The sequence below is a fragment of the Heptranchias perlo genome, chromosome 21 (genome assembly GCF_035084215.1).
Source record: "Heptranchias perlo isolate sHepPer1 chromosome 21, sHepPer1.hap1, whole genome shotgun sequence".
In the NCBI taxonomy this organism is placed as follows: Eukaryota; Metazoa; Chordata; class Chondrichthyes; order Hexanchiformes; family Hexanchidae; genus Heptranchias; species Heptranchias perlo.
In genome coordinates, this window is record NC_090345.1 from 3861883 (window position 1) to 3885681 (window position 23799).

At 47.1% G+C, this 23799-nt stretch overlaps 1 protein-coding gene across 1 annotated transcript in view; it reads left to right on the forward strand.

The window, feature by feature from the left end:
* fbxw4 (F-box and WD repeat domain containing 4) overlaps positions 1–23799 on the forward strand; it is a 105797-nt gene that overhangs the window by 50988 nt on the left and 31010 nt on the right. Inside the window, exon 6 of the mRNA XM_068001980.1 lies at positions 8823–8888. Coding sequence (XP_067858081.1) covers positions 8823–8888 — 66 coding nt within the window. The remainder of the gene's footprint in view (positions 1–8822; positions 8889–23799) is intronic.

Consider the following 23799-nt stretch of genomic DNA (forward strand, 5'->3'; position numbering starts at 1 on the left):
AAACCGGAGCTCACGGTGGTGTTATATACAGGGTAATGTAAACAGGAATACATGGTGCATGTTATATACAGGATAATGTGAACCGGAGCTCACGGTGCATATTATATACAGGGTAACGCAAACAGGAGCTCATGGTGCGTGTTCTATACTGGGTAATGTAAACAGGAGTACATGTGTGTGTTATATACAGAGTAACTGAGGAGCACACGGTGTGTGTTATATACAGAGTAACTGAGGAGCACACGGTGTGTGTTATATACAGAGTAACTGAGGAGCACACGGTGTGTGTTATATACAGAGTAACTGAGGAGCACACGGTGTGTGTTATATACAGAGTAACTGAGGAGCACACGGTGTGTGTTATATACAGAGTAACTGAGGAGCACACGGTGTGTGTTATATACAGAGTAACTGAGGAGCACACGGTGTGTGTTATATACAGAGTAACCGAGGACCACACGGTGTGTGTTATATACAGAGTAACTGAGGAGCACGCTGAGTTAAATGTAGGATAACTGAGGAGCTCACAGTGTGTGTTATGTACAAGGTAGCAGTGGAGCACTTTATAATGCAATAACATAACATGAAGTTGGGTTCTGTATTTTAAATTTCTCACTCTCGCTGGGTTTCAGTTGTGTCGTTGCCAACCAGCCTCTGGTGACTTGCCCAAGTGCCTGTTCATCGTATATAAGCCAAGCTGGTGAATGTTGGTGGGCTGACCAGCCATGGGGAGAGCACAGCTGATCCCAATCCTGTATTGCCCTTCTGCATTTTCCAAGAGTCATTGAATAGCAATCAGGGGTAGAAATTATACTCCTTTCTGGTGCCCCCCCACCCAACCCAGGTGTTCTGAGGTTAATTGTAATGACGCTCTGCTGCCTTGGCGCAGACTGATCCAGGGACCTTCTTGGTTCATATATCTGGCTCCTCACTGGGTGTTGCATTTCCTGATGGGATGGTTTGTATGTAGGAAGGGATGGATGCAAGGGCATCCATTCAGGCCAATGCGGGGAAAGTGATTTTTATGTTGAACTCTCTAATAACGAGGCTGCTCCTAATTCCACCATCATTCAGCATCTGAGAGAAAGCGGTTACATTAGCCTGTCGTTTCTCCCCTGTGGAAGGATTCCCATTGTTTGCTCTTTATTTCAGAATTCCAGTGGCCCTAGTTTTTAATCTCTCCAAACTCATTGTTTCGCGTCAGACGCTGATGGTAAAATAAAAGGAGGAAGGAAATTCTGGATCTTGTGTCAAGGAATAGGTTCCATTGGCCGGTTTTGGCCTTTTACTTTCCCTATTCTATTAAGTGTCAGCACAGCCTTAACTCCAGATCACTACAGGGCTGGACCGAAGTCCAGGTGGAGGGTCACGTCGAGACTCGTCATTAACATGGCTGCTATCCCAACTGACCAGAGCTCTTACTCCAGACGGTGTCACTTACAAATGCTTCAACCATATTGGCCCGCCACTCCCCAAACCCTCCGCCTCGCTATCTCTCCATACTTTTAAACTCCTTCAGTTTGACCTTGCTTTCCGACACCCCCCCCCTTTCTCTCCCACTGCTGCTTAGTGTGCATTTCACCTCCTATGGCGCCTTGGGACAATTATTGCATTAAAGTTGCTGAAGAAAGAAAGAATGAACTTGCATTGATATAGTAGTGCCTTTCACAACTTCAGGCCATCCCAAGGTGTTTTACAGACAATTAAGTATTTTTGCAGTGTAGCCACTGTTGTTTAGTAGGCATATAACTACATAATTGCCAGTTGCTAATAAGTGCATTTCCCTACCTACATGGGATTGTCTGTCGAGGTCTGACTGAATTTGTTTTATTTGTGTGTGGAAGAAAAGAAAGAAAGACTTGCATTCATATAGTGCCCTTCACGACCTCAGGATGTCCCAAAGCGCTTTACAGCCAATGCAACACTTTTTTGAAGTGTGGTCACTCTTGTAACGTAGGAAATGCGGCAGCCAATTTGCATAGAGCAAGGTCCCACAAACAAAAACGAGATAATGACCAGATAATCTGTTTTTGTGATGTTGGTTGAGGGATAAATATTGGCCAGGATGCTGGGGAGAAATCCCCATCTCTTCTTCAAAATAGTGGCCATAGGATCTTTTATGTCCACCCGAGAGGGCAGACGTGGTCTCAGTTTAACATCTCATCCAAAAGACAGCACTTCTGACAGTGCAGCTCTCCCTCAGTACTGGCACTGGGAGTGTCCGCCTGAGTTTTGTGCTCAAGTCTCCGGAGTGGGGCTTGAACCCACGATCTTCTGACTCAGGCAAGAGTTCTACCAACTGAGCCACTGGCTGGTGACACCTTGTACCAAGAGAAGGCGTTGATAAGTCAGATCCGAAGGAAACAAAAAGAGTCTTGTGATTCAGAACACTTACTGAAAGCACCGGACAATCCCAGATATTTTAGCCTGGTTGGGAATTTCTGCCACTGGCAGCAGGCAGAGGTGGAGAAGAAGACAAAAGACGTTTTGTGCACTCGTACTCCTCAAACTCATTCCCAGGACCTCAAACGTTGGAGCTCCTCACCTGTCTGTCTTCCCTTGGTCCAGTGTTGTCCAATATGTTAGATACTAGCCACGTGTGTCTGACTGGGAATCCAGATGTGGCTGATTGCATTTCTGATCAATAAATAAAAATTGAGAATGTTCGCATGGCGTAGGCATGTGAACTTTAGCTATTTTGTGCATTTGTTGGTAAAATGATAAGACGAAAAGCAGAGTGTGGGAATGTTTTTTTGATCGTTGTGAGTGCTTTACTCCCTCAGTTACTGAATGGTGGTAGATGTTTGATGTTTGTTCAGTAAATATACACCGGTGAAGTACATTTACCTGTATTGTGTGTAAGGCATTTTCTACTAAAATTAGTACATGTCGCTGTGCCTAATCAGCCATTTCTGTTGGGCAACTCTGCCTCAGTCCCCCATTCTGTTAGTTTTTAAAACCCAAACTTGGCGTCGCCTACGCACCACACCTCGATTTTTGTCTGCCCGTTCCAACCCGGGTGGTGGGCCTGGACCCTTCGCCTCATCGATTTTGGGACAACAAATATCCTCCGCTGGTTTCGCGCTTGAATGTGGGAAGATTGACTTGAAGAATATGTAAGAGAGAGAGAGAGAGTGGGAAAGGAAGGGGGGGTGGGGGATGCAGAGAGACGGAGCATCTTTGATTTGACGAGTGAAGGGAATCCGTTAACTCCCAAACGGCGGGCTGGGTTTAGACCTAACAATGTTGGTACTGTGGCAGATGCTGTCCCGCTAGTGCTGGCTTTGTGTTTGTGTGACCTCTGGCAGTAATTCCATGCCACTGAGGTACCTCAAATAATGATGTCAAATGATTAGGTTACCGAAAATGTGAACAGCGGCAATAGGACGTGACATGTTCTAATGACTGCCAGAGAGGCTGGCAGAGCCCAAGTGCTTACAGCTGATATAACCTTTGCCACTATAATATCGCTGGTTCACAAAGCGCCTACTTACACAAAACCACTTTCTCGTTCGTCAAAAGCTGACTTAATTGCGGTTTTAAAAAAACATTTTTTTCCCCTCCGTGCGGGGATCAGTGGGCTATAAATAATTTGAGTAATCGAGAGTAATAGGGTTGAGGGGGAGGAGGGAAGGGTAGGTTTGGGGAGGGGGGTGGGGGGGGAAGAACTTTTCCTCTTTTGTATCCTGTGTCAGCGAGGGTCAAAGGTCAGGCGGCTTGCATATTCTATTAGGTCGAGTCGTAATCATTGGAACAAATGAGTTTACCCAACAGTGATTAAAATGCCAGTGAAGCTCGGAAAGGCTGAATGTGTTTGACAAGCTCTCTGGTGAACGATGTGACAGGCCCCTGGGCTCGTCCTTGCCAAATTGCTGTCGCTCCATGAAGATATTTTAAAATAAAATAAACCGGGTGGGTTGACATCACTCGGTTGCACTGTGTTCTCCGTGATACAGCTTCTCTTGCGTTCTCTCTCTCTCTCTCGCTCTCTCCTTCTTTCTCTCCTCGATCTCTCCACCCCCCCACCCCCACGCGCATTTTAATTGTTCGTTCCACTTGCTGAAGTACCGAAACACAGAGTAAGGGCAACTGATTCCACGCAATTCAATGTTCCTCAGCAAATCTCACCCGATCCTACACTTAATGCTTGTAGCACCCGCTGCCACTCTCATCTAAAGTCCCAGAGTTAGTGAGTGATAATGAATCACTTACTGTACCCACAGTGCAGGGCACAACCAGGGTTGGAAACGGTAGGAGAGGAGGTGGCATAAGTAGAAAGAATGAAGTTAAGTTTATATAGCGCCTTTCACGACCTAAGGACGTCTCAAAGTGCAGTACAGCCAATGAAGTACTTTTGAAGTGTAGTCACTGTTGTAATGTAGGAAACATGGCAGCCAATTTGCACACAGCAAAATCCCAGAAATAGCGATGAAATAATGACCAGATAATCTGTGTTGGCTGAGGTATCAATATTGGCAAGGACACCGGGGGGAGCTTCCCTGTTCTTCTTCAAATAGAATCTTTTACATCCACTTGAGAGAGCAGACTTGGTTTAGTGTCTCACGTGAAAGACGGCACCTCCGACAGTGCAGCACTCTCCCAGTACTACACTGGAGTGTCGGTCTAGATTTTGTGCTCAAGTCTCTGGAGTAGAGCTTTATTCCACAACCTTCTGACTTAGAGACGAGTGTGCTACCCACTAGGCTAAGGCTGATACTCATCAATGAGGAACCAATGGTTAGATAATTCCAAACTTGGGTTTTTAAAGCCAGTAGATTATTGGAGGACAGGATGACTGAGGGAAGTGAACAGTTATGAGGGAGAGAAGATCAGAGTTTTGATATTCAGTGATTCTGCAGTTAAAACTTCTGCTCCCTGATGGCACAATTAGTAAGGCAGAGGTTAGCTGATCACACAGACCTGGTAAGCCCAGGTCCGTCCCGGGACTGTACTGAGTTATTGGCCCCGCTCATGTTTGACAAGGGGGGGGATGTGACAATTGGCCTCACTATCTGGGTTAGATTGGCCAAAAACAAATCAATTCAACTGACTTTTTTATTGCAACCGATTTTGCTTTCCCCATAATGACTGAGATCGGGATCTCCACTGGTTGGCAGGATTGATACCAGATGCTCTTCTTTCTGCAACCCCCCACCCTAGCCAGCACTAAAATTCACTCCATGACGCCACTTGTTGATCTAGCTCACTGCGTTAGCTGACTTGGACTCCTGTAGTAACCTAGCTCTTTGCATTTAGCTCACTGTATCATGGTTAATGGATTGTTGAGCTCACACTCATCCTAAAGAGAAATGTCCCCATGGTGAGTGTGGAGTTGCATCGTGAGGCTGTGAAGGACCCTTAGTAACAGCACACAGTGGCTGCTGATGCTTCTCTTCTGATGAAACGAGTGACTACAAAAAACTTGTTAAAAGGTACAGGAGAAAATTGCATCGATACAGTCAGAAGGAAAAAAGTTTTCATGTACTGTCCCTGTATAAATAGGAAAGCTGACAGGTCCCGTTGTGAGACACTGACATTTCTCATGATGTATAAATAGGATAATTGCCAGTCCTGGTGTGAGACATTGACATTTTTCATGGATGGTCTAACCGATAGGGAAATTCCAAGTCTAACTTTTCACAGTTACACAATGAGTAGCTATTACCCTGGTGAATAAACAGGACGTCTGCACTGTAACATAGTGAGTGATGCAACATCTTGCGTTTATATAGCGCCAAGGCGCTTCACAGATGCGTAATCAGACAAAAATTGACAAAAGTCAAATGAGGAGATATTGGATGGGGAGACCAAAAGCTTGGTCAAAGAGATGGGTTTTAAGGAGGGTCTCAAACATGGAGAGGTTTATGATGGGTATTCCAGAGCTTGGGATTTAAAGACTGCTGAAGGCATGGCCGTCAATGGTGGGGCAAAGGGAGTGTGGGATGCACAAGTGTCCAGAGTTGGAGGAATGTAAAGTTCTCGGAGGTTGTAGAGATGGAGAGATAGGGAGGGGTGAGGCTATCAAGGGATTTGAACACGAGGATGAGAATTTTAAATTTGAGATGTTGGGGGACTGGGAGCCCATGCATAAGGATGATGGTGAGCGGGACGTGGTGCAGGTTTGGAAATGGGCAGCAGTGTTTTGGATGAGCTCAAACTGATGGAAGGTAGAGGATTGGAGGCTGGCCAGGAGAGCGTGGGAAAAGTCGTGTCTAGAGGGTTTTAGCAGCAGATGGGCTATGGTAAGGGTGGAAACGGGCGATGTTACGGAGGTGGAAGTAGGTGGTCTTTGAAGAGTTGGAAGCTCAAATCGGGGTTAAATATGGTGCTGAAGTTGTGAATGGTCTGGTTTATCCTGAAACAGTGGCTGGGGAGGGGGATGGAATTGGTGGTGAGTTTGTGGCAATTGGTCTTTCTTATAGGCTTTGAAGGGGAGGAGGACAGTACCTGAGGACGGGAAGCATTTACAATATCAGGTAGCATGGAGCCAGGAATGGAAGTTGCATGGTCAACAGTTTAATAGGAATGATGGTCTCAATCTCTTCTCCATTACCAACCGTCTCCTTAAACCCCCCTCTCCTGCCCCCTCCACCCTCACCTTCAACAAATGCAAGGAACTCACGGACTTCTTTTTCACTAAGATTACCCTGAATAAACAGTGACTTGTACAGTTATACAGTGAGTAAACCTTACCCTGAATAAACAGTGACTTGTACAGTTACACAGTGAGTAAACCTTACCCTGAATAAACAGTGACTCTGTACAGTTACACAGTGAGTAAACCTTACCCTGAATAAACAGTGACTCTGTACAGTTACACAGTGAGTAACCCTCACCCTGAATAAACAGTGACTCTGTACAGTTACACAGTGAGTAACCCTCACCCTGAATAAACAGTGACTCTGTACAGTTACACAGTGAGTAAACCTTACCCTGAATAAACAGTGACTCTGTACAGTTACAGTGAGTAACCCTCACCCTGAATAAACAGTGACTCTGTACAGTTACACAGTGAGTGACCCTTACCGTGCTGAGTAACTGGGACCTTTATGAAGTTACATAATGTACATATTGCACCTTTTTTTGCCTATTTTAAAAGATTTGACATACTTCAGGCACTAACTCCTGGGCCACTATTTCTGCCTTTCCACAGTGAAATTTACTGTATAACAATCATCAAATGAAGCTAATAAACTGGGCCAGGGACATGTCTATCCAGATATCAAAGGGAGCGTTCTTCTTTGATCGGAAATTGTAAAGAAATTTGAACATTTCAGTCCTTTCTTTTGTACTAAAATAAGGTTTTGAGATTGAAAAACAGCCTTTATCTGAGCCTGGAGGTGAGGGGAGGGAACGGAGAGAGGTATAAACTGGTCTGCTGAAAGGTTGGGGTGGAGGAGGGCTCCGTGTTGGTGGTCTGCAGGCCAATTTTAGCGTGGCAGCCTTCGTGTGAATGGAAACTAAAAGCTATTAGTGTGTACGTGAGTGTAATGGTCCCCCAGGGGCAGAGTGAAAGGAGCTAGGTGGTGGGAACACAGCAGGTAGTAGCCGGGACCGGGGAGGGGGTCCTTTCAGGTGATCCACAGCCTGTGTGGGATTGTGCAAACTGCTCCACCCCTGTATTGTGTCGGGTAATAAATGATTCTGGGCTCCAGAGGCCTACTGAAGAGCACAGTGTACCAACTGGAGAACGGCTAATTCGAATTCCACCCCCACTGCCCTTAACCATGGATCCAGTCACTCGATTGGGATTAACCCATTCTGTGATTGAACCTGTGTGGTTGATCTGTATTGACTTGTTTAAAAAAATTTTTTTTTGTGTTTCCTAACTCTGATAAGTGTAGTTTATTCCGAAGTGCCACTTGTTTCGTTACAGAAATATATGGATAGCTACTACCCCCCCCCCCCACCCCCGATAACTCCGCTGATTTAGCCAGCGGGTAGTTGAAACATTTAACCAGGGCGTCCCAGGTGCTGGCCCTGGTTTGTGCTGAGTTAGACGAACATGGCCGGGGCCATTGGAGAGGTTGTGGGGGGGGAGTGCGGGGTGGAGAGAGGGCCATAATTGGCCTCGGCACCATGAGTTAGGGAAGGGAAAATGTTAGTTTCTATTTAGATTGCTATCCACAGGCCTCTGCTGAAATGTGTGTCTTCACTCAGAGGGTTGTGAATCTTTGGAATTCTCTACCCCAGAGGGCTGTGGATGGTCAGTCGTTGAGTATATTCAAGACTGAGATAAATTTTTGGACTCTAAGGGAATCGGGATATGGGGATCAGGCGGGCGAGGAGTTGAGGTCAAAGATCAGCCATGATTTGACTGAATGGCAGAACAGGCTCGAGGGGCTGTACGGCCTACTCCTGCTCCTATTTCTTATGTTCTTATGTGTGACAGTGTGTGTCTGTCTGGTTGTGCCAGTTTATACTTGGGATCTCCATGTTACATAGTGGAGCCTCATTATACCAGTGGAAATCTGGAACTCGCTCCCCCAAAAGGCTGTGGATGTTGGGGGTCAATTGAAATTTTCAAGACTAAGATCAATAGATTTTTGCCGGGTAAGGATATTAGGGGTTATGGAACAAACGCGGGTGAATGGTGGAGCAGGCTCGAGGGGCTGAATGGCCTTCTGTTCTATGTTCCTATGTAGAACAGCTCCTGATGCCAAACGTTAAAGGGGTGAAGTAGGGTGCAGAGATTCCCTCCCCCCTCCCCCACCCAAAACAAGAAAAGATAAATCCAAGAAGTGAAAAAAAACCACCCTTTTGTTTTGATCTAACCTAACTTCTGTTCTTAAAAGTGTTTGTGGTTTCTCTTTTTTTTCCAGTTCTGTGATGACAGGGACTGCTTGCTGTGGGCACGCCTCCCCTCTACGGATCTGGGACCTTCAGAGGTAAGGAAATCAAGAATCTGGCCCCATGAGTCATACAGCACAGCAGGCGTGGGGGGGTGGCGTTTAGCCCTCAAGACCATTGGAATCTTCCCCTTTGTTTCGGAAAAGAAAGAAAGAACGAACTTGCATTTCTATGGCGCCTTTCACAACCTCAGGACGTCCCGAAGTGCTTTACAACCAATTAAATACTTTTGAAGTGTAGTCACTGTTGTAATGTAGGAAACACGGTAGCCAATTTGCGCACAGCAAGGTCCCACAAACAGCAATGAGATCATGTCAAGGTAATCTGTTTTAGTGATGTTGATTGAGGGATAAATATTGACCCAGGACACCAGGGAGAACTCCCCTGCTCTTCTTCGAAGTAGTGCGGTGGGACCTTTTATGTCCAATTGAGAGGGCAGACGGGGCCTCAATTTAACATCTCATCCAAAAGATGGCATCTCCATCAGTGCAGCAATCCCTCAATACTGCACTGGGGTGTCAGCCTAGATTATGTGCTGAAGTCTCTGGAATGGATCTTGAACCCTCAACCTCCTGATTCAGGGCTGAGAGTGCTACCGACTGAGCCATGGCTGGCAACCCCAGGGAAGACTGAAGGAGGTGAGGAGTTCTACAATTTTGAGATCTGGGAAAGAATGACTTTGAATAGGTGATGGTGCGGTGAGCCTTGATTTCAATGGAGAGGGGAAGAAGCATGCACAGGGGGTTTAGGAGGAAGAAGAGCTGAAAGCTGAAAGCTCTTGGGAGTACTGAGCATCGCAGTATTGACTCAAGTGAAGAGCAGGAGTTGGAGCCTGGAGGTGAGAGAGGGTTTGTCCTGTGACCATCTCAGTGGTTACCTGTATGAGGTGGGGTAACAATCTGAAGGTGGGGGGCAGTTGTCTGCTTATGGGGTGAGTAAACACTACCTGAGGCAGTAAAACCAAAGGAAATTTATAGGCCAGTTTTCAATGCAGTGGATGGGTAGCTCCTTGCAGCTGGGGAGCCTGAGTCTGTCTGAATAACAAAGCTGTATTAACCAGGATTAGGAACACGGACAGACAGGGTTTGAGTTTATCTAGTGAGGAGGTAAGCATAGGCAATAGAAGGAGATTAGTCTTGTCTAGTAGTTTAATTTCTCTTTTAACTGGCGATCGCTCTTCATTTGACTGGCAGGTTGTGGAAGCGGTTTAATGTCAGACCCGCTGAGAAGGGCAAGAGGTAACAGATCTATTTGTAACAGACAGGTGTCAAGTTTAGGTGTTGGCTGAAGCCGTATGAAGGCTGTGACAGGAGGTTGTAGCCTTTTCCCTTCTTTTGGTTTCTCTTCTCCCTGTGTATTCTCTCACTTGCTCTCCATAATTTGTTTATATCTCTCTCTCTGCCACTTCTTTCTCTGTTAGCATGTCCTTTGTATGTGTGTGTTGTCTCTTGTCTTTCTCGGCTCCTATTTCACTTGTCTCATTGTGTATTTCCTTTTTTCTTTCTCGCACTCATATCTAACTTTAGGTCCCCACTAATAATCTCTATCTGTCCTGCTATGTGTGTCCCTCTTTTCTCACTTTTTGTCTCTTTCCCTTTTCTTCTCTCACTTTCTGTTTCTATTTTTCTGCTCGTTGTTTCTTTCTCTTGCCTTCTCTTTTTCTACTTTACGCTCTTGCCCCCTGCCCAAACTGTGGAACCATATAGCAGTATGAGTTACTATCTTGGGAAGAGAAGAGTGAAGGAAAACTTTAACTGCTAACTACTGGAATTACAAAATCCCTCTCTGTCCCTTCTTTTCTTCCAATTGGAAGACTGTCAGAGCGGGGTTTTCCAAAAATAACAATGTGAGGCTTCATTTATTCACCCAGTGCGACTTTCATGGCAGGTGAACGGCAGTAAGAGATTGGAGAAATTGACTCCATCACCAGCTGCTGCTGTAACGTAAACATAATCAAAGCCAGGGTTGGCCCACTGAGACTTGCCATTATTAAAGTTGGCTTATATATACTGTATTTAACTTGCATAAGGGCCACACTGCATATAGGCCACACCCCTCCCGGGGAATGAATAATTATTAATAACTTGCAAATAGTCCGCACCCCAATTTAAATTGAATTTTTAAAATCATGTTAAACTGCTGCTTACATTCAAATTGATATGGGAGGATAATTGATGACAGATTGGGATCTAATCGGGGATATCAGATGATTTTTGTATTCGGATTAACGCATACCCGAGAGTGAGTTACAGGCTGGAATCTAATCAAGGGGTTCGGGTGGTTTATATCTAGAATAGGTACCTGAGATACAGGCTGTCGCTATGCATGGTTTGATCAGTGAACATAATGTAAGAATCTGGAAGATGATTTATCTTCTTTCCCTTGTTAGTGGGGGCCAGATGGGCTGCTCTGAAACAGATGTTTTGCTTTCATCCTTTTATCCTCTGTGCGTATAATCATGTATGTTTTGTGAAAGTACAAAGTAGCCCTGGTACAGGAACACCTTTTTGAGCCATTGTGATGGCATATGTGTGTGTGTGTGTGTGTATGTGTGTGTTTTCTCTCAGGCATAGGGGTCACCTTGGCCTCCCCTTTTGTATCTCCCATTATCTGAAGCTTTTTCTCTGCATGTCGTGCTATTGAAGCTCATGCCCAGGCTTGTGGTGCAGGTTCCCACCATTCAGGACCGCCTGTCAGGTGTTCGGAGAGGGAGAGCTCTTTGATGTGAGCTGGTGATGTCAGCACCAAGCAAGGAGCACACACAAGCTGTGCTGACAGGCGAGAGGGCTTGCCTCAGTCTGTGCGACGAAAAGACTCACCTTTACCACTCTAATGCTGGGGACAGACGCTCAGCTTTTATTCTTCTGGCCCCTTTTCGCCCCTCTTGCCCTAAAGGTGCTGGGCCTTTGCCAAGATCCGGCTCACCCACCTCATCCATCTGGCCGATAGTCAAGCCTAGATGGTGAGTGCCGACAGGCAACAGAGACCAACCCAATCCTGCCCTCGCCTACCGTTCACGCGCACGTGATGGCGGTTCATTTTGCTGAAATTGGCTAACTCAGCACAGACTGGGGATTGAGTTCAGGACCTTCCTGCTCTGCGAGGTTCAGCTGTTCACTGAGTGCAGCAGGGAGTTTTTTTATTGATAAAAATTGCGTTGCATGGGATGTTTGAAACATATATCGAACTTAATGAACACTTCCTCCAGAAAATACCTGCTGTGCTGTTTATACATGGAATAACAGATACCCAGGAGTGAGTTACAGGCTGGAATCTAATCGAGAGGTTCAGGGGGTTTATCTATAAAATAACTGATATCCGGGAGTGAGTTACAGGCCGGAATCTAGTTGAGGGGTTTGAATGCTTTACAAATTGGAAAGCGAATACCCGGGAATGAACTGTATATGAGCTGAGGTTCATTTGATTTTCCTTGTTTGGGGAGTGGCTGTTTTCAATGCTCTGCCACCTCCAATATGTAAGTGAACTGTAGCGTGTGGTGTGACTGAGGTTCCTTGATGTTGCATGGTCTCTGAGGTGGGATCTTTTGATGTGATTCCACCCTCATCTTTTGGTGAGCAATTTTTGTAATTTTTTTCTTTGCCAAACTGGAAGTTTGCCTTCCCTTTATTTTTTGAATCCTTTGCAGAGATAAGGAGGGAAACCACATCAAAGGAGCCATCCCGTTAGCAACCGAAAAAATTCGGATGTGTGCACATCCTCCTTGGCTAGAAACCAAAGTTCAGATGGTGCTGGGTGCTGTAGTCTGTAACAGTACTGACCTTTCACCCCCATCACCTGGGCTCCATTCCAGTCCGAGCTGATGGGGCGACAATCTCCTCTCACTGCTGGCAATAACAGTGCAAAGGGAAAGGTGCTCAGGGCAGTGTCAATCATTCCTGGTTGGCACCATCCCACAGCAGTACAGAGGGAACTTTACCCTGTATCTAACCCGTGCTGTACCTGCCCTGGGGGTGTTTGATGGGACAGTGTGGAGGGAGCTTCACTCTGTATCTAACCCGTGCTGAAACTGGGAATGTATTTTAACCCATGTTACTCTTGAATTAGGAACGCTTATTGTTGACTTTGCAAAATATTCTATTCCCCGCAGTCAGACGGCTGGAATTGGTCTTTAAATATTGCAAATAAATCTTTAGTGAGGTTAAATTCTGAACTGTTTGAGAAATGGCGCCTGCAAAAGTAGGAAAGTATTCTATATACTCAAATGTAAGGCAAGAAACTTATGTCACTGTTTGAGCCTTAAAATAAGTGGGTTAACCAATTTACGAGCATTGAGTGGAGCTAGTGACATTCCCCAGCACGGTTAAGTACAGACCTTGCCCTCCCTCCCTGAAGCCTCAGCCTCCGGCTCCAGTGCTGTAACACAGGGGTTATTTTGGGCCAGTGACTAGAAGTTTGACTTGTACATGGGTCACCTTTGCAGCTGAGTATATATGGTACAGTAAAAGAAAGAAAGACTTGCATTGATTTAGCACTATTTATGACCTCAAGAAGTCCCAAAGTGCTTTACTGCAAATGAAATACTTTTGAAGTGTAGTCACTGATGTAATGAAGGAAATGCGGCAGCTAATTTGCGCACAGCAAGCTCCCACAAACAGTAATGTGATAATGACCAGATAATCTGTTTTAGTGATATTGGTTGAGGGATAAATATTGGCCAGGACACCGGGGAGAACTCCCCTGCTCTTCGAAATAGTGCCATGGGATCTTTTACGTCCACCAGAGAGGGCAGACAGGGCCTCAGTTTAACATCTTTTCCGAAAGACGGCACCTCCGACACTGCAGCATTCCCTCAGTACTGCACCGAAGTGTCAGCCTAGATTATGGGCTCAAGTCTCTGGAGTCGGGTTCAAATCCACAACCCTCTGACTCAGAGGCGAGAGTGCTACTCGCTGAGCCACAGCTGATACCTGTAAGTCAAATAGTGTTTCTGCGAAATGTGTGGGAATATATAAGGTTTGTGCAAGTGCAGCATCAAAAGCCAGCTGGGGCCCAAGTGGACAAGGTGTGTGTTTGTTTAAGGTTTTTCTTTGATGCCTAAATGTTCTTTGATGCGTTTTTGTTCTATTTTTGTAGCCGTCGATTTCTTCACATTAAGTGAAGAACAATGAGAATTTCTTTTCTTTACTCCCCAGTCTGTGTTTCTGCCTGTTTTTCTTCCTTTTTATTTTGCTGCTGATTTGCTCCCCTTGCCCTCTCCCTGCTGGTGTGGACTCCTTGGCAGGGGTATGGTTAGTGTGGAGTGCTGACTGTTGGGGTGTTTTGTAACACGACCATGCAAATCTGTAACTCTTTCCCCTCTCTTTTCCACCCCCCACCCCCCCCACCCCATAGTCTGTGGATGCTGGGGGTCAGTTGAAATTTTCAAGACTGAGATCGATAAAGTTGTTGTTGGGTAGGGGTACCAGGGCATATGGAACAACAGCAGGTAAATGGAGTTAAGATGCAGATCAGCCATGATCTAATTGAAGGGCGAACAGGCTCGAGGGGCTGAATGGTCTCCTCCTGTTCCTATTGCTGAGCCCTCAGACCTGCCACCGGTAATGAGCACATGGATCCAGATTCTGGCACTGGCAGAATACGCACTCGGAGCTCCGGCCTGGGGCCTGGGCTTGTCCTTGCAGTCACTGAGCAGCGAGTACACACTCGGAGCTCCGGCCTGGGGCCTGGGCTTGTCCTTGCAGTCACTGAGCAGCGAGTACACACTCGGAGCTCCGGCCTGGGGCCTGTGCTTGTCCTTGCAGTCACTGAGCAGCGAGTACACACTCGGAGCTCCGGCCTGGGGCCTGGGCTTGTCCTTGCAGTCACTGAGCAGCGAGTACACACTCGGAGCTCCGGCCTGGGGCCTGGGCTTGTCCTTGCAGTCACTGAGCAGCGAGTACACACTCGGAGCTCCGGCCTGGGGCCTGTGCTTGTCCTTGCAGTCACTGAGCAGCGAGTACACACTCAGAGCTCCGGCCTGGGGCCTGTGCTTGTCCTTGCAGTCACTGAGCAGCGAGTACACACTCGGAGCTCCGGCCTGGGGCCTGTGCTTGTCCTTGCAGTCACTGAGCAGTAGGTTGGTGAACAACTGTTAGGGCCGGAGCTGCTGCTGGCCCCAGCCTGTCACACACCTAGTTAGCCCACTTATTGGCACCGGCTTACTATCCTGCCCGCATCAAAGGACCCCCACACCCCAAGTTGCTTTTTTTAAAAAAAGCTTCCTTTTCTTGTAGTTTTCCATCTTCCTACTATTCTCAGTCCCTTTCTCCTTCCTTATTTCTATCTCCTCCCCTTATTTTTTCTTTCTAGTACTGAGGGAGTACCGCACTGTCAGTGGTGTCACCTTTGGGTGGGATATAAAAACGGGGGCCCCATCTCCCTGTTCAGATCCCAAGGCACTACTTTGAAGAAGAGCAGGTGTTTCTCCCCGGTGTCCTAGACAACATTCCTCCCTGAACCAACATTACTAAAACAGATGACCTCATTGTTGATGTTATTGTTGTTTGTGGGATCTTGCTGTATGCAAAACAGCAGCTGCGTTTGTCAACATGACAACAATCACTATCCTGAAAGTAATTCATGTAAAACTCTTCAGGTATCTCCCCCTTCCCCCCTCTTTCTCCCCCTTCTCCCCCCATGGAACCAATTATGGGAACGCTTGGGAATTTCTCATATGGCCAATCCGCTTCTCTCTCTTGTTCTTGCTTTTCTCTCTGTCGCCCGCCCGCTCTCTCGCATGCTACCTTGCTCTCTGTTGCATTCTCTCTCACTCTCTTTTCTCCTCTTTCTCTTTTTTCTTCTGTTTTCTTTCTCTCCCTTCTTTTGTTTCTGTGCTTGCCTCCTTTCTTGGGTTTTCTTGATTCCTGCACCTGTTCTGTCTTTTTTATGTGGTTCTTTCTCCTCTTGCCTTCCTGGCGCCCTGTGTGTTTTTTAAATGTTTCTCTTTTTAAATTTAAAGATGAATGCTGTGATCTGGATGTGCTGCCGATGGCGGAGCGAAGCAGCTACCTTCCCTCCCCCGAGCGTAATGTGCTAAACTTCACTCCCCTGTCCCTTTAAGGAGCTTGCTGCTGAGACCGGCTGAAATCACCGCAGTGATGTGACCAGAGCCGTGTTGCTATGCAGCCAACTATGAAAGGCAGCCAGCAATGAAAAGGCTACCCACCGCCTTATTGCACCTCCAACATGCCTCAGCTTCCACCAACCCTGCCGCATTGTGTGTTCATGAAGGGGTGGTGGGGAGGTTGTGGGCGGGGGGGGAGGAAGAGAGCTGGAGGGTCTCTCGCTTGTATATAGGGAGGGGGGGAGGCGGCTTCAGCTGTGGCGGTGGGTGGCCTGATGGAAGGCAGGCTGTATTGTCCTTTGGCACATTGCAGCCACTGGTAGCAACAGATGGTCAATAAGGAGAGGGTACAGTGCCATCTCTGTTTGTTTTTGCGAGCATGAAAGGGGTTGCAGGTCGCTGTCTTTGCTCTGTGCCTGCCCCAGTTGCAGGGGGTGGCTGTTTCTCATAGCTGCATGACATGACCGTTTACACACACAAACTTAACCTTTACAAGAGGGGTTAAAATAAAAGAGAGAGAAAAGACACAGCAGTATCCAGCGGCTCTGAGGAGGGGAGATGTGAAATCTGGGATTTGTAAAGGACGGTATTGCTTTTTGCTGAATGTAAGGGCTGTGCAGCTAAAAGGAATCCTGATACGCTACAGGCCAGTCCAGTCAAGTGAATATTTCTCTAAATGAAAAGAGATTGAAACTCCCCTCCCCCAGGTTTTCTTCCCACCTTCGTTGTGTTCACTCCAGTTAATTGAATATGTTTGGTTTTAAGCTTTATTTTTAAGATCAGCGAATCTTTTAAAAGGGTTTTCTCTACTTTCCCAATTTACTTCCTTTCTCTCCTGAAGGTGCTGACTTTTTCAGGAGGTTGATTCCCTTGGCGCTGGCAGGCAACTCGCTAGTACTTCCCCCGAATGCCTATTCTGCAGGTGTGAATCTAGTTGTGTGTGTCTGCAGACTATTTAATCATGGGGCACCGCAGCTGAGCCCAATTCTGTCCTCACCCAACACACACAACAACTACTTGCATTTATATAGCTCCTTTAACGTAGTAAAATGTCCCACTTCGCTTCACAGGAGCGATTATCAAACAAAATTTGACACCGAGCCACATAAGGACAGGTGACCAAAAGCTTGGTCAAAGAGGTAGGTTTTAAAGTGCGTCTTAAAGGAGGAGAGAGGTAGAGACGTGGAAAGATTTAGGGAGGGAATTCCAGAGCTTAAGGCCTAGGCAGCTGAAGGCACGGCCGCCAATGGTGGAGAGATGAAAATCGGGGATGCGCAAGAGGCCAGAATTGGAGGAGCGCAGAGACCTCGGAGGGTTGTAGGGCTGGAGGAGGTTACAGGGATAGGGAGGGATTTGAAAACAAGATGAGATTTTTAAAATCGAAGCTTTGCTGGACTGGGTGCCATTGTAGGTCAGTGGACACATTTCAAGCGCTTTGACCATTTTTCTATAGAAAGGATTTGGCTACGATTTATATATGCGCGCGCTCTGTCTCTCGCGCGCTCTCTCACGCACATGTCACTCGCTAGCAATCAGGAATGGGAACACTGGCTGATTTATTTTTTCTCCCTCTCTCTTTTTCCCCCCCCCCCCCCCCCCCCGCCCCAATCCAGGATATTAAGGCCAACTTTAATGCACCAACCACTCCCCTGGCACTGACAGGTGATCGAACTTGGGACCTTTAACTTTAAGGTTTTTGTTTCTAAATATTTTTCTTACCTCTCTGCTTACATGCTTTACCATCTTTACAACTCTGATCGTGCACGGTCACCCTGCCTTATGACTTTTGTTAATTTGCTAATGTACAAAATTACAGCAAGCACAGGGCATGGGGTTAACCTTTTTATCAGAAGGTCGAATTGCTTCCCAATGCTGCAAATATCCCACAACAGAACTGTCTGACAACTTCCCTAATACATTGTACAAACAGAAATATAATTAAAGGACAATTTCAAATTTTACAGACTGGCTTTTCCACCTTTGGTTTCATGTAAGTAGGAACAGGACTAGGTCACTCAGCCCCTCAAGGAGCATAGGAACAGGAGGAGGCCATTCAGCCCCTCAATCCTTCTACACCATTCACTCAGGTCATGACTGATCTGTACCTCAACTCCATTTACTCATCTTAGCTCCATATCTCTTGATACCCTTACCCAACAAAAAACTATCAATCTCAGTCTTGAAAGCTCCAATTGACCACCAGCATCTACAGCCTTTTGGGGGAGAGAGTTCCAAGTGACAGAATGTCGTCAAATTCAAAAGGGTGCTGGATAGATTTTTAGTGCGAGTAGCTATTGAGGGGTGTGGGAGATATTGAATAGGATTTATTGAACTTTGGGCCTGGCCAGGTGGTCATTTCCAGTCCTTTACATTCCCGTGTCCCTAGTCTGCCTTGGTGCAGCACAGAGGTATGTCGACCGTTCATGGGATTAGGATGGGTGTTCACCCAGAATACCAGATTTGGGCTAATGAAAACATGGTCCTTTAATAAATATTCCTGCTGTTACACTCCATAACTATGATTAGGCTACCCAATGGTGTTCTGGAGAATTCAGCGCTCTCTTCTGGTCCTGTGCTTTCCTACCTCCCTCCCTAAGTGTGGGGACTGGTCACTCCCAGATTTCCTTCTGTATCGCAAACCTGCTGATCACTGGTGCTGTTATTTTTGTGATTTATGATCACTAATGTTTATTCTGATCATGCTTAAAGAGTTCTGTAACAGTAACAACTTGCATTTATATAGCGCCTTTAACGTACCAAAACGTCCCATGGGAGCTTCATAGGAGCAATTATCAAGCAAAAATTGACAATGGGCCAAAGAAGGAGATATTGGGACGGTGGTCAACGACAAAGGTTTTAAGGAGGGTCTTAAAGGAAGAGAGGCGGAGATGGTTAAGGAGGGAATTCCAGAGCTTAGGGCCGAGGCAGCTGAAGGCACGGCCGTGAAGGGAGTCGGGATGCGCAAGAGGCCAGAATTCGTGGAACAGAGAGGTCTCGGAGGGTTGTTGGGCTGGAGGAGGTTACAGAGATAGGGAGGGGCGAGGCCATGGAGGGATTTGAAAACAAGGATGAGAATTTTAAAATCAAGGTGATGCCGGACCGGGAGCCAATGTAGGTCAGCGAGCACAGGGGGTGATGGGTGAACGGGACTTGGTGCGAGTTAGGATACAGGCAGCAGAATTTTGGATGAACTCAAGTTTATGGAGGGTGGAAGATGGGAGGCCGGTCCATCTGTAGCTGATATAAGGATATTTTATTGCAATATATTTATCATTACTGTTCTCTTATCTCAGGAAAGTGGGCATAAAATTCCAGGAATCCAAAAGAAAAACATACTGGTACTTTTAGGGGGGATTCTTTTTATGCATCTTTGAAGGCACATGCCCTTCCCTCCCTCTCTCCCCAACAAGCTTCCCCAGGCTTCCTTCCGTTGCTGAGAGATTTCCCTCTTTGTCTGCCCCCTACCCCCTCCCCCAAACACCTCCCAGTTTACACTCCTCCTCCCCTCAAGACACTACCTTCTGCTGGAGTCCCGCTCGCGCTCCGCTACCTTATCCAAGTGGCCACCCATCGTGCGTCAGGCGAGACAGTGATGTTCAACCATGGAGGGCCACTCTTCCTTTCCTCCCTGTCCCTCTGTCTGATCCTGTGACGATCATTTATCAATTGCATCCCCCCTCCCCCACTCCCACAGTTATGGGGTTCTGCACCCGACTGTAGTACCCCCATTACTGCCTCGTGGCTGAGTTGAGGACACGTGGAACTGAACCCCAGCAAGAGTCCAAGAAACTGGGGGGAGGAAGAGAGAAAAATAATGGTTTAAAACAACCTTCCCTGAACCATCAGCGATGCAAATGGGATTCCATAAGAATTATAGCAATTTGCAAAGTAAATAATAATAATTGTCAGTAGTTAAGGGGTTTACATTCAAAGGTACCTTTGCAATAAGCAGAGTTTAACGCTGTTCTGGAAACTTCTGCATGACCAGCGCTGGCCGGGTGAAAGGGTTAAGCGATGTGCCTCTAAGATCTCTTTGTTCTCTGCTCGGTGGACAAGTGAATTTTCCCACTCCGGAATGGGAAGCCCCCCCGGTTCCCACACTTGTGCGTTTTTTTTTTAAAACATACTTTTTGCAAAATCACTGGACTGGTACCGAATGTGTTTTTTTGCCCGTGCTCCTCGGGAACTCTTGAGAGCAGAGCAGGCGACCTGCGTAAAGAAACTGTGCTCACTCATCCCCTACAGCAACTCACCAGTCAGCTTTGAGGTGGACTCTTCCCCTTTGCTTTCATGTTTCTTTACAAGGAATTCGGCCACTTTATTTAATTCTCCCCACAGAGCCCAGGACCCCTCCTACCAACCCAGTGTGTACAGGCCTACTACAGGCATTCATGTTTTGAAGGTTTTTATTTCACTGTGGGATGGGGAAACAGGTTTTAGATTTTTAAAAATTGGAATTCGCTCCCCCACCCCCGAAGGCACCGACTCCCACTGTGGTACGGGTCCCACAGACACTGACTCTCACTGGGGTACGGGTTCCACAGACACTGACTCTCCCTGGGGTACGGGTTCCACAGACACTGACTCTCACTGGGGTATGGGTTCCACAATCACCGACTCTCGCTGGGGTATGGGTTCCATGGTCACCGACTCTCATTGGGGTACGGGTCCCACAGACACTGACTGTCCCTGGGGTACGGGTCCCACAGACACTGACTGTCCCTGGGGTACGGGTTCCACAGATACTGACTCTCACTGGGGTATGGGTTCCACAGACACTGACTCTCACTGGGGTACAGGTTCCACAGACACTGACTCTCACTGGGGTACAGGTTCCACAGACACTGACTCTCACTAGGGTATGGGTTCCATGATCACCGACTCTCACTGGGGTACGGGTTTCACTGGTTGCCCGTCGGTGTTCTCACTCTGAACCAGGACATGGAGTGTCATCTGGATATTCCACTAGGGAGTGTGTCGTAAACGAAGCCTGATCCTGCCCTTGCCTCTGTCTCCATCCCTGAGGTGCTGATGCCTATTGTAGCTCCTTATATGGCACCTTGAGATTAGCAGAGATCACCAATCAAAGCTGCACCTTCCTGTCTGTTTAGTTCAGCCAATCATTGCCCTGTTATCAGGGAGCCCATTTGGACAGGGATTTTTTTTAAAAAAAGGAATCAGTTGAGACACTGAAGCTAATTCGAGAAAAGTTTGGAACAGTGAGAAATGGAGTGCAGGCAGGTTCTCGATGGGGCATGAGGGGAGTGAGATATTGGGGCATGAGGGGAGTGGGATATATGTGCATGCATATACACGAGCACCATATGTCTCCAAAAGCCAGGGGAACATAGGAGTGTGAATCGGGAAAGGAAAAGGATCGATCCCCTTGCCGGCACGGGTACATCAAACTCATTGACGTGAATGCCACAGTGATCAATGAAAAGGGAGGGTGTAGGAACAGGGTGAGAGAGTCACACTGGCAGCACAATGGCTAACACTTGAGTGAGTTGAGTGAGTGATGCAAGCCCTTACCAAAATGGCCCTGTGTTGTGTTGAGAGCAGCAGTGTTTGGAGCAGTAAATGAACTATTAGCTGATCAGATTATGCCTCATCCTCTGAAGCGTTAGATGTGGGCCTGAGAAGGGATCGTATTGGATATCCCTTCAAAGCTTCACCCACAGTAAGAGCATTCCATTGAGGATTGCATTAACCACTTGTCCTGACCAAACCCCTCTGCCTTTTATTGATATTTTTATAGACAAAAAGACTTTTAACCATGTGCTCACTGAATTTATGTGGCAATATTTGAAATCTATGCTTAATTTTTTTTCCCCCTATTTTTCTGTAAATTCTCTCCCCTCACCCTCTCCTGAAGGCTTACCCTATAAATTTACAGAGAGCACCCGTATCAAACGACAAATGTTACTTTTTTGGGAGCGAGGGAAAGGTGAGAGGCTGCGTTGGTGTTCTAACTGAGAGTTCTAGCAGGTTGAGTTTCTGGGGACAAGGGAGACTGATCGATCATGTGAATCAGGTGTGAGCAGGGTCGGCACTTGGACCATGCAATCACACAGGGCCATGAGCGGGTCCGGCTCCTCGATTCGGACCGTCGACCGCAGAACCTGCAAACCTTGCAGTCCAAGGGTTCCCCCGAATCTGGTCTCACACTTCACTCTCCCCTCCCTGCTTTGCAACTCACGCAGCTCCACAGGGGCTTCCCCATCAACTGTTGTGCAAGGGCGAGACCTACCACTTGTGCATTCGTGCAACTCATCTCTACCTCTAGTAAAACCTAGGGAGGGGGGAGTCCCCCCAGTCCCCACCTTAGCATGGGCCCCCGCGAGGCAAACACCGCCCCTGGGTGAGAGAGAGCATGCCAAGTGTTCTGCCGGGCTGTGGTCACTCAAACACCCGGTGGCCTCTGGCACCTCACCCACGTGGCCAGTCTTCACATGTCAGCCTAGTCAGTGGATGATGACAGCTATAGGGATAGCGATCAGCGAGCCCTGGCCAATCAGCTAACTTGGCATAGTCCAGGGATTGAACATGGGAACTTTCCGGGTCTCCTGATGCTCACTGTCACTCCACGCGGAACATTTACTCACTCAACTGCCAATAAGTATGGTGAGGATCTCCTAACTTACAGCCTTGTGTGATACAAGGTGTTACTGCCTGTTTCATGAGTGTGCGATGACACACCAACTCACGGTTCATGGGTTTTATTCCCTGCGTTTCCGTCTCTCACCTCAGTGAGTGCAACAACATCACTAAAGGAACTTCTGAGAGCCAAGGAATGAATGTGAAGCCCGGGGCTATTGTACGGATGTTCATACAATAGGGTGAAGGGTCAAGCCACAGCTCAAGTACTGACTGTCCTCTACTGTTCGATTAAAGTAATATACGTAGTAACGGGGACCGGTTAATGCTGTCTCCAATGTCTAGAATATTTGAGGCAGTGAGTATTACATAGAATTTACAGCACAGAAACAGGCCATTCGGCCCAACTGGTCCATGCTGGTGTTTATGCTCCACATGAGCCTTCTCCCGCTCTACTTTATCTCACCCTATCAGCATATCCTTCTATTCCTTTCTCCCTTATCTAGCTTCCCCTTAAATGTATCTACGCTATTCACCTCAACTACTCCTTGTGGTAGCGAGTTCCACATTCTCTCCACACCCTGGGTGAAGAAGTTTCTCCTGAATTCTTTATTGGATTTATTAGTGACTATCTTACATTTATGGCTCCTAGTAGCTGAGCTGTACAAATCAGGAAGGTCCCAGGTTCAATTTCTGGTTTGTGCTGATTTAGCCGATTGTAGCCAGGGCAGTGGTTGGGGAGCCACAGCTGGCCTCCGATTCCCAGGGTCGGAGGAAGTGGAAAAATAAATCAGCCGGGATTCCTGCTCCTGATCCCGATCCGGCCACTCCTGCTGGAAAGTGTGGACGTCGTCAGAGGGGAGCAGGCTTAGCTGGCAATCAGTACCGGCTCACACAAGCTGCTTCGGACCAGCTACCAAAAGGGCGACGTGCCAGTGGACCAGTATCCCAACAACACAGTGATTTCATGGCGAGGGTACTATAGTGACAACCCAGCAGAATCATTTCAAAATGTTCGCGTGCTACCTGATTGAACTGGGAGAGTTGCGGTTAGTTTCACAGTTTACGCTGGAAATTTAATTCCTTATATAAAAAAAAAATTGTGTTTTTGTCCCCTTGTCTCTCTGACAACAACGATGTACAACATCGCTGGTGGAGAGACTACCTCAACATGCACTGGGGCATCTACAAATGCTGTCGCCATGTAGCTGGATGTCAGCTGTGTCTCCTTGAGCTCCTGCTCTTGCTTGTGTTCTCATTGGTATTGCACGCTCACAAACCCTCTGTCT